This window comes from Sinohyriopsis cumingii, chromosome 18, assembly GCF_028554795.1.
Source record: "Sinohyriopsis cumingii isolate HCF-2022 chromosome 18, ASM2855479v2, whole genome shotgun sequence".
NCBI classification, from domain to species: domain Eukaryota; kingdom Metazoa; phylum Mollusca; class Bivalvia; order Unionida; family Unionidae; genus Sinohyriopsis; species Sinohyriopsis cumingii.
Genome location: NC_142978.1, coordinates 48,932,971 through 48,944,986, shown reverse-complemented (window position 1 = coordinate 48,944,986; position 12,016 = coordinate 48,932,971). Strand labels below are relative to the sequence as shown.

Here is a 12,016-nt window from a genome sequence, read left to right as displayed (position 1 = left end):
CTGGGTTTTCCAGGGTTCTTCCTCCACTTATTTATACTGGCCGCCATGTATAGCCTATCTTGTGCTGAAAAATGGCATTAAACCCTAGAACAACAACAAGAACAACAATTTATATGTATATTTTCTTGCAGAATGTCAACTCTTTGTTTAGTAGCCTCCTAAACATTAAAGTGCTTGATTTAAAGGGGCTCTGCAGAACAGAGTTCCCTGTGTAAATATTGTGTTTTTTAATTTCTTTCTTAGTTCTACTGTTCAAAAATTGAAGAGCATGTGTGAAGGTCTTTTATCATCTGGCATCCGTTAGCACAAGTTTGTTATTGTTACTTCTCAACAACTCAGAAGACTGCCATCAAACTTTACAGAATCATTCATTCCAAAGTTTAGTTGTGCCACTCAGACATCTGGTATGGTCAACAAGATGGTCATTTTGAAAATCTTGTTATTGCTGCTACACCTAAGTCCAGGGGTGCGGATATTTTGTTGAAAATCAAGTTGTCCACAGACAAGTACTTGTCCATATTTTCATAGTTAAAACAATAGTGGAAGATACGACTTTAAAATATGTTTACTTTATTTAAGCTGCACCATCTAAATGCATGCAGTATGGATCTGTGACATGAAGAATATAATGGATATATCATCTTGTCTTATTTTTGGACTTCTCTGGTCAAGGTCTACAAGTCTAACAAGAATGCATTCTTGGTCTATAACTGCTGAATCAGCACAAGCACCTGAAAGGATGAATATGAATTTAGCTCAGGGTATTTTATCCCTGACATTTTCAGTAGGATGCTGTTGAAATCTCTTTAGTAGTATGTCAGATATACTGTTGATGAAATGTATGCATGCAGTTCTGTTCATGTGATCAGTTCCAAGTTCAAACTCCATTTTTTGTTTGAACTTCACAAAGAAATTCATAGTCTGAATGGCTATGACATATACTGTGTAAACAGCTTCTTGTAATGCTCGGTTTGGCTCACATTGTATTTATTTATCACTCTGTCTAAATTGCCCACAACTTTTTCCCCAGATTGAGCTTTTTATTATCAAATTTTAACTGCCATGTTTGAGCTTTGCACTTTGGGTGTGTTAACAGTGTGTCTTTGTGATAACCTGTCCTGTAAACAATGCACTGGTTTTGTCTGCAGCTGAGAGGTATCTCTTGTGTATATTACAAGATGCAAGTGTTCGATCTTTGTTGGCCTTGAGCCAAAGAAACTCCTGCAGCCAAGAATCTTGTAACTCTAGTTTTCTGTAATTATTATCATTTTCCCTGTCATAGTCAAGTTTGGTTGTAATCGTTTTTATTCATTCAGCTTTTCACCATTTGGCCCATGCTTTATAACAATCAATCCATCTAGAAAATTCCATATAGTAATGCATAATGGCTTCAAGGAGTCCAGCAATTGGTCAAACACAACAGATTCCTCAGAGAAGCCATAACCTCCAACCAATGAAATTCATTTTTATGTAACCTTCAGAACTTATCACCTTAACCTTTACTGTCTGCTTTAATTTGTTATTACCATAGAATGTGCAGCTGGTTTCAGTTCTAGCTGTTAAGTTTCAGCATACATTATTTAAATAAACAACACATATGATACTCGCTAGTAAGTATGAATGGTACTTGTGTACATATTGCTCAGACAAAACAGGAACTACTGTACTTGCAAGTTACAGGCCACAATTTACTTGTCCACAGACAAATAACCTGGCAAAAGGTGCTTATCTATAAGAACAAATTTCCAGTTTTGGACAATACTTACAATGGATTTCTGCACCCCTGACCCAAGTGTATGGTCAGATTGACATCAAGTTTTCTCATGAAGACATCTTATAATGTCTAGTTTTTAATCAAATTGGTGCTGATCTTACTTCCAATATGACTGCCACATCAGCCATTTTGAAAATATTGCTACTCCTTCTTTAAGTTAGTGGAAAGTAATATTGACATGGGATTTTCATCAAAAGACTTTGTATGATGTTGGTTGGGAATGAAAACGATTCCACTCAGACATCCAGTATGTCCCTTGCAGCAGCCATCTTGAAAATCTTAGTATAGCTACTCAAACTGAATAGATGATCATATCAACAGGAGCTTTTCACTAAAAGACTTCCCATTATGTCTAGTTGGTCCTAAATGAAAATGGTGCAGTTCTGACATCCAGCATGCCTAGCATAGAAGCCATCTTGAAAATATTGTTATTACTACTTCTCATGAATTGAAAGTCATACCAGCATGAGATATTCACCACAAAACCTCTTGTAGTGTCTGGCAGGTCCTACATGAAAATGATGTTTCTCAGCCACAGTGGCCATCTTGAAAATCTTCTTGTCGCTATTCCATCTGAAATGATGGTTATCTCAGCATGGGGGTTTTCACCAAAAGATTTGATAAGATTATCAAGTGATGCCATGGTTTGTGGTTCAATGACCTACTTGACCTGTTGTTTGTCAGAGTACATGGGGTCTCTCTGTCACAGTCGACAGATTATCCAACTACATTCTCCAGGCTAGGAGGTAATCAGTTTCCAGGATTTACAATGCAAATTGGAGAATCTTCTGTAATTGGTGTATTAACACATTAACCCCTGGTGACGAGTTTAAGTGGCAGGAGGTAGTAAACTACTTCTGAGGGGGCCCCGAGTGGCCAAGTGGTCTAAAGCGCTCTTCGTTACGGATCACTGCCATCTCACCTCTGTCTGCGGCGGTTCGAGTCTAAGATTCAGCCAATGTGGGCATGTGAGAAAGCTTGCCAGTAGCTTCTCGTGGGTTGGTGGTTCTTTCCGGGGTTTTCCGGGTTCTTCCTCCACCATTAATACTGGCCGCCATGTATAGCCTATCGTGCTGAAAAATGGCGTTAAACCCCACAACAACAACAACAACAAATACTTCTGAGCTCTGTAGCGTCACGGTCATGTATGATACACGAAAGTGGTTGGTATTATAGAAAGGTAGACATATCTAGCTCTACAATGATACCAGAAGATCTGGAATTTCTAGTTGCACTACAAAATACAGAGGGAAAAAAAACATTTTTTTGGACCCAATTGTTTTCTACCCAAAATTCGCCTGTGGTCGGAATTCGATTTTGTGTCAGGATTTTAGACCTTTTGGCCTCAGATCTAAGGCAGGCCAGTATGAACTGCAAACAGACAAATGAACCTTTGCAAAAAGTAGGATAAGATGGTCATTTGGAATAAAGAGTGGTCTCGATACGAAAATAATGTGTTAAGAAACACGTTGATCTTAGCTGTCCCTATTTCAGTGCAGTTGCAGATTTATTTTTTGAGGAAAGAGAATGCTCTGCATCCAATATTTCTGTTTATCTGGCTGAGAATCAGCTATCTGCACAAACTCCACTTCCTACTGAGATGCCCAATCTCAGTCATATCTGTGCAGAGGATAGTCAAAATAGGCTCAATTAGGACTTAATGGGTCTTTCTTTGCTTCTTTTATTAGAGATATGAAAGAGTCCTCTCTTCCTACCTGTCAAGGTATCTCTGATATTTTGGCAGCCTTATTTTCAGGTGGATTGTCTTCACTATCAAGAGAGTTTTTCAGTCCCTCACTGAGAGGGGCCTTTATTTCATGATAATATAAGGCCATAATGTTAGTGCTATTGCTATATCTTGGGCCTATTTGAATCACTCCTCTGGATAATATTATGAGAGCAGTCTCTCGCTACCTTAATTTACCATCAATGGCAATTTTTTATTGGGCGCTCTCAGTGTGATGTTAAAGCATAACCTTCTGCCAGTGTACACTACTTCCATGAAGTAAGTGCAGATGTTTTTTAAAAACAGATTTGTTGAAGCTATCAACCTCCCTCCCAATTAGTAAATTCAGCAATGCACTAGTTATAAGGTATTACTGCTTTAAAATTGGCTTTTGAAGGCATAAAACTAATTTAATGATGTAATCCTTACCTGCAAAGATTACCTCCCTTTAACCTGCTCTGATGTTCTATACCCTAGGTTTAAGTCAAAATTTGATTTTGATTAAGAAGTCAGACTGGGATCATGTTCTCTTTAAGGAGAGAATACATGTAGTTAGCTTGGATTGGGTCTAAGAGTCCCAGAAAAGGAAGGCAGTGTAGGTAGTTACTGAATAATCAGTAATAGTTATACTTCCAAAAAGATACACTACCCTCATCATATTATTATATATTATAGTGCTGTCTTTAGAGTGCAATGGATGCATGTGTGAGCAAATTTTGTTAGGTTTTGGACAAACTGGACAAGTGTGCACACATTTTTTGTAATATGCATTAAAAGACCAAAGATTGTCTTAAGTATCTAATTCGTAATGTTTGCAGGGGTCAGAATCCTGCTACCGCTGAGCTGAACTTCTTGAACAAAGCCAAGTGGTTAGAGATGTATGGAGTTGATATGCATATTGTTATGGTATGTAACTGTATTGTTATATTTGATGTAAGAGAAATATGATGTTAGAATGTTTCCAACTCTAGTTATCCTGAATTCAAGCAGCTTTTGCAGGGTTTATTTATCCTACTACCGCAGTGCAGTTAGAATATAAATATAGGAAGATTTTAAGATTGAGATATATAGGTCAGAGTTCAAGTTTTCAAGTGTTTATGTTCAATTATGATGTTTGATGATAAACTATTATAATTTTAGAATGTTAATTGTGGTCTTATTGTTGGAATTTAAATTGTACCAGTGAAGCTGATGTGTTACTATTAAAATGTCTTTTTTGTTGTTTTTGTACACCATTTCATCCTCAAATTATTATGGACAGAATAACTATCATCTTTACTCACAAGTCAAGTCCAGCTGTTAACTGCCCAGTCTTCTGTGTCATTGCATAATGTGCCAGCTGATCTGGGTCTGTGCAGTCATGAGTATTCAGTAGAACAAGCAACATAGACCCTGGTCTGCCTACACATTACTCACTGACAGATCAGTTTCTATGTGTTTTACAGTTAGACTCGACTTATAAGCATTTATATAAAGCTTCCTCATTCTAACACCTATTAAGAAAATTTGTGAACATTTTGAAGTTGATCTTTTGTGTGGATGGATGTCACAAGGAATGGGATGATGTCACTCAAATCAGAGTGTTGTGGATTAAATTGTCATTATGGATTAAATGGTGGCAACCTTTGGTATTTCAACAATCAGATAGGTTGTGACATTAGGACAAGATGTGTTAGTTTAATATTTCACCAATCAGATAGCTTGTTACATTTGAAGATGTGTTTGATATTTCATCTGTCAGTTTGCTTGTTACACATGAAGATGTGTATGCATTCAGAATTATTATGCAAGTAGAAACAATGTTGTAATTTTTTCTTGGAGTTCTGATCTTGTAGGAAATATTACAGTAATTATAATGTCTTAAAAAGTTAATTGATTTCTGCAGTTGTTTAAAGTTAGGAATTTGCTGTGGGATTGCACATGTAAAGATTGGGAAAATTATGCTGGGCTTGTTATGAAAGAAACTTGCAACAAGAGATATAGTGATAAATCAATAGACTTATGACACTATATTTTGTTGCATTTAAACTGTATAAGTGCTTTGCTCATCACAGATAGCAACTGAGATACGTGAAAATATGTCATTATGCCCCTACTCCTGCCCCCAAAGAAAGGTAAAGCAAAAGGGATGGTTGATAAGCATGAAACATATTGAGGGGCAAGTTGATGTTAAGTAATCACATTTTGTTTTCATATCCAGGGCCGAGACAGTAATGATTACAAGCTTGGACTAACACCTACAGGAATACTGGTGTTTGAAGGGGAGCAAAAGATTGGTTTATTCTTTTGGTAAGTATGAGATTTTCATCTGAATACAGCAAGTATGCATAGGTATGATAAAGGTCATTGTCCGAGTTCTTTTATCTTTTTGTCAAAAATAAAAACTATAGAGGTGTAAAACTTGAGCACTTGGTGGAAAAAATACTGAAATAATGAACCACTTGAGATACATCTAACTCGAGTGTGAAACTAGTACATAAAAAATTATACTGAATATATTCACATATAAATTGGATCCACCAGCAAACAGAAGGGACCCAGATCGACCGTCACATAATGCACTGGCAATTCAGGCTGTTTTGTGTGTGTTCTACTGCTTAGTCCTAACAAACTGCATAGGCCCAGACCTGCTTGCACATTATACATTGGCAGACCTAGGTCTATATAGTTTGCAGTTGGATCCAGCTGGTATATATACTATTGTTTTCCTACCATTTATTGATAAAACATTTTGTTAATTTAGCGTCAGCACAGACAATTCTTTTGAATGAAATCGTGCTCTAGAACTTTCTTTTTTACAGCTTTGTTAACATGTGATAAAAAGTATTTTTCAGAAACTGCTGTCCTACGACTGCAGCAGAATTAAGTTACATTTTTGTCCCCAGATTTTCATGGAAAATAGAGATTAAATTGGGCCTGTCCATCCATCCATCCCACTGTTGTTTCTGTACAGTAACTCCCATTGGAGATTTCAACTAAATTTAGTATGCAGCTTGATCTTAAGGACAAGGATTTTGCCTTCTTGATTGTCATTGTTCTACCTATTAATTTGGCAGGGTTGTTGTCCCTGTTTGTCAAACCTTCCCACTTTAATTTCTGGACAGAAAAATCCCTTGATTATTAATGCATTTTAACCAATTTTAGTTTGTTGCTTGATTTTGAGGAGACTCGGGATAAATTTAGTTGTCAGCATTCTGCATCATAGCTACTAAAGCTGCCAGGTTGTTACTTTTTCTGCCTATTTGTACAAAAACTTAATTATAGTTAGATTTCAACCAAATTGTATAGGTTGCTTGATAGTGGTAAGTAAGCCTTAAGTGAGTTTGATTATCTGCATTCAGCATCATCATTTGCCAGAGTTATAGCTGAGTGGTCTAAAGCACTCACCTTATGGATCACTGCCATCTCGCCTCTGTCTGCATGGGTTCGAGTCTCGAGCTCAGTCAATGTGGGTACATGAGAAAGCTTGCCAGTAGCTTCTCCTGGGTCGGTGGTTCTTTCTGAGGGTTTTCGTGGGTTTTCCTCCACCATTTATACTGGCCACCATGTATAGCCTATCTTGTGCTGAAAAATGGCATTAAACCCTATAACAACAGTAACAGGAATTCCCCAAACTAGTGTTGGATTTCAAGTCAGTTTTATATTATTATTATTATTATTATTATTCATGTAGCGTAAACATTTGATTATATATCACTCCAGTGGCCTAAGATGTTAGAGTGTCTGCCTCGGATGAGGGAAGTTGCCAGTTTGAACCCTGGCCAAGTCATACCAAAGACATAAAAATGGTACTAGCAGCTGCCTTGCTAGGTACTCGCCATTAAAAGCTTAGTGTTAGGATTGGCTGGCTTGGTGTCAGGATAATGTAACTGGGTGGGACATGATGCTACATGTCTGTGCCATGATGCCCCAGTGCTAGACATCACTATAAACTGCCACACTGCAGACATCGTAGTGAAATGACTGAAAAATTGCTAAAGGTATGGTAAAAATCCAAATCACACACATAATTCAGACCTGCCAACTCTTATGATTTTGCCGTAAGTCTTACGAAAATTACTCTTAAAATATGGACTTATGGCATACAAACAAAAACTATGGAAAAATGATTGCAAAATCTAGATAATTGGTTCATCTGTGTTTTATTTGGATCTGTGTTTCATCTTAGAACTAGTGAAATTAGTCAGCGAACCAGACTAACTTTACAGCAGCACCCTAGACACTTTAAACTGCACCTATTTGTTCATGCGAAACGTCCACATGATCAAACTGTTGATTATATAATTTATTTAATGGCGTACAGAAAGCAATTCATGTTTAAGACAAAAGGGAAAATAAGCTTATACAAAAGTGTTAATAATCAACACAGAAGAATGAAAAGGAGTATTCAGATTCTTGTGAATAAAAGCTGGAAAGGACACAATTACATTTATTGGACATCACATGCCAATTTGAGTATGAATCGTGGCAGGAGATATGATTGCCGTCGTCATGTGAAATAGAAAAGAATTTCTAAGAATTATGCCAAGTTGAGAGATAGCAACAAGCCATTGAGCTACATATGGTTTGGAACTAAAGTTTGTGCAACTGTACTAGAGGTAAATAAAGTCAGCGCGTACTTTACAAACTTTTCAGTTGAACATAATGTTTATCATCGATGCATCAAACTTTTAATTATGTTTTCCAGCTTTACAATAGCAGTACATGATATATTGTTACACCTTACTGAAAAGTGGTCAGTCTTATGGAAAAAAATAAACTGCCTTATTGAGACGGACTCATCAGGGTTGGCAGGTTTGATAATTTGATTATCAGCTTCTTATATCAACATTGGGTGTGTAGTCACTAAATGTTTGACTCACTTGTTGTATGCAGATTTGTGTTGATGAACCTCACATGGGTTTAGTTGTTGCTGTGGGCTTAACACCATTTTTCAGCACAGTATATAATACATGGCAGCCAGCTTAGTTGATGGAGGAAGAACTTGGGAAGAACTACCAACCCATGGAAAGCTACTAGCAAGCTTTCTCTCATATTCACATTGGTCAAGCCTGAGACTCTAAACCCTGTTGATGAGATGGCAGTGATTGGTTATGGTGAGTGCTTTAGACCACTCAGCCACCCAAGGCCCCGGTTACTGTTCAGTATCATCAGTATTGTCTTCATTTACAAATGTACCTTAACTTAATTATTTTATCACCAAAAGTTGCCTAGCCCTTTCATCTGCAAAACTACACTTACCAACATCCAATGAAAAGTACATGACATCAGTTCCAGGAATTTGCTTCTTGGACTTGTCTGGTACCAACATCCAATGAAAAGTACATGACATCAGTTCCTGGAATTTGCTTCTTGGACTTGTCTGGTACCAACATCCAATGAAAAGTACATGACATCAGTTCCTGGAATTTGCTTCTTGGACTTGTCTGGTACCAACATCCAATGAAAAGTACATGACATCAGTTCCTGGAATTTGCTTCTTGGACTTGTCTGGTACCAACATCCAGTGAAAAGTACATGACATCAGTTCCTGGAATTTGCTTCTTGGACTTGTCTGGTACCAACATCCAATGAAAAGTACATGACATCAGTTCCGGAATTTGCTTCTTGGACTTGTCTGGTACCAACATCCAATGAAAAGTACATGACATCAGTTTGACTCACGTGTTGTATGCAGATTTGTGTTGATGAACCTCACATGGGTTTAGTTGTTGCTGTGGGCAGCTTAGTTGATGGAAGAAGAACTTGGTAAGAAGTACCGACCCATTGAAAGCTACTAGCAAGCTTTCTTTCATATTCACATTGGTCAAGCCTGAGACTCGAACCCCTGTTGGCAGTGGTGAGATGGCAGTGATTGGTTATGGTGAGCTTTAGACCACTCAGCACCCAAGGCCCCGGCTTTACTCTTTACTGTTCAGTATCATCAGTATTGTCTTCATTTACAAATGTACCTTAACTTAATTATTTTATCACCAAAAGTTGCCTAGCCCTTTCATCTGCAAAACTACTTACCAACATCCAATGAAAAGTACATGACATCAGTTCCTGGAATTTACTTCTTGGACTTGTCTGGAAATGAGGCCAGATGTGCTGCAGGTAGATTCAGTAAATTAGTCTAATAATAATATTATATATTTTACAGGCCTAAAATGACTAGACTGGATTTCAAGGGAAAGAAATTGACCCTGGTTGTTGTAGAAGATGATGATGAGGTAAGAATCCAGTAATCTTAATGTGGAAAGTTTGACCTTCAGACTCGTCATCACAGTATTAATCTGCATTAAATTATAAGTTATTTTACCAGTTTTCAGTGTGGTGACTATTCCAGTTTTCAAAATACAGCTAAAATTTATTTATTAGAGTGCTACACACTGGCTTTATCCAGGTATTTTGAAACAAACTGAATTAATTCTCTCTTCTTGTGATGTCATGCCAGTGCTTGGGATGAACAGGGTTTTGGTTTTTAGCCTACATTCCTCAGATTGCTTCTGTATCTTTGTATCTAATAGATTTATATTTGTTTAGATTGGTGTGACTAAAACATGTATAAATAAGAATTGTACACTTCTTTCAGTTCTAAATTAATTGTTCTTCACTGATGGGGTTTTAACCCAAAGACTTCTTATGGCATCTGCTTAGACCTAAAGGACAATGGTGACGATATAGCTGCCAAAGTGGTCATTTTGACATTTATATCACAGTTCCACTGGAACAGAAAGTTGTAATGACATGGGGTTTTCACAAAAAGACTTACAATGTTTACTGTTTTGACATTTATATCACAGTTCCACTTGAACAGAAAGTTGTAATGACATGGGGTTTTCACAAAAAGAGTTACAGTGTTTACTGTTTTGACATTCATCATGTGGCCATTTTGAAATCTTGCTTTTGCCACTTCTCTTAAATCAAAATCCATTTTGACATGGGATTTTCATCAAAAGAATTCTTGTGGTATCTTGTTGGTCCTAAAAGACTAATCCTCAATATGGCCACTATGGTGGCTATGTTGATAATAATGTTATTTTTTCTCCTCCCAAATGGATAGTTTTGTATACATGGGATTTTCACCTGTATACTTCTTATAATTATAATCCTAATTGTCCTATAAAAAAATGTGGCTACCATGACGACTGTCTTAAAAACGTGGTTGTCACTGAATGGATGATCATTATGAACTGGGGTTTTTACGAGAAGGCTTCTGATGTCTACTTTATCCAAAAATAAAACTGTTGCCAAGCATTCAATATGTTCTTATGTGAAAATCTTGTTACTGATGAAGAATATCAGGGTTGGTTTTAACAGCAGTTAAAAAGAAGAAATTCCTGGAACATTTTTCACCCAAACTGAATTTCTTCAGGATGGGACCACATTTCCAATAAAGGTAAATTTGATACAGGTATATTTGAGTTTGGATTAGTTTGTGCTATTTCCTGTTATAGCACCTCATGATATGTCTAGAAAGTGTCTCATCTCATTCCCTTCAGTTAAAATGTCTTACAGATAACCATGATACCTATATTATAGTGATAACACACTTTTATTATAGTGATAATACTGACACTCAGGTCTGTGCTGAGTTGCTGTTAGGCATTTGATCACCAGTATGTATAATTTCAGGGGAAGGAGCAGGAGCACACATTTGTCTTTCGCATGATAAACGAGAAAGCATGCAAGCACTTATGGAAGTGTGCTGTAGAACATCATGCATTCTTCAGGCTTAAGGGACCAGTGAAAGGGCCAAATGCCAGGCAGAACTTCTTTAGGATGGGATCACGTTTCCGATACAGGTAAATTTGAGTTTAGATTAGTTCTGTACTATTTCCTAATAGTTGTGAAGATTGTTAACAATTTATAGCACCTCCTAAAAGATCATTATTTTTTTAGAAAGTGACTCGTTCCTGTGTTAATACATAATTAATATTCCTTCAAGGTTGTAAATTATATTTTACATCATATATTATGGAACTAAAATGAAATGCAAAGTTGGTTTTCTATAAATTTGGTCTACTAATTATTGCAGTACAGTGGTCCCCTCATAAAGGCCCCACCAGAGACCAGTGGCCACCTTCTTTATACAGCCAGAATGACCTGGCACTTAAGAGTTATGTTCAAGTTTATGGACAACAACCCCTCTAATGCAACCATTATATTAATTCAAAATCTGTCTTTGTAATCCAGTGGTCATGGGTATTATGCCCACCCAGGGCAACCAGTGTTGGCTGCCTTGGGGTGTTATTGAGAACAGCATTTGGTTCCCATTTCCCCAGCATCATATAGTCAAAATTGTATTAATAGTGCGAGAAGAAATCAACAATAACAAAACAATGAAAAACTTTGTTCCGTACTTATTGATTAAGCATTGCATTTAGGTCAGTCTCCAGTCACTGTTTTGTGTGGCAGCTGCATTCCATTAACAGATTTCTGATTTTGATATCCACTTGCCATAAAACACATGTACCCTGCTTTGGGTGTCTAAGTACCCCTCTCTATTACTGTTATGTTCCACGTGATAACTT

General features: G+C 37.0%; 1 protein-coding gene across 4 annotated transcripts in view; it reads left to right on the top strand.

Annotated features, from left to right (window-relative positions):
- The window catches only part of LOC149776590 (uncharacterized), a 130,782-nt gene that overhangs the window by 71,575 nt on the left and 47,191 nt on the right, over positions 1 to 12,016 (top strand). For all 4 annotated transcript variants that reach the window (XM_089941062.1, XM_089941064.1, XM_089941061.1 and 1 more), the window contains exons 7-10: positions 4,319 to 4,406; positions 5,701 to 5,789; positions 9,643 to 9,712; positions 11,118 to 11,287. In XM_089941062.1, the coding sequence (XP_089797188.1) occupies positions 4,319 to 4,406; positions 5,701 to 5,789; positions 9,643 to 9,712; positions 11,118 to 11,287 (417 nt within the window). The remainder of the gene's footprint in view (positions 1 to 4,318; positions 4,407 to 5,700; positions 5,790 to 9,642; positions 9,713 to 11,117; positions 11,288 to 12,016) is intronic.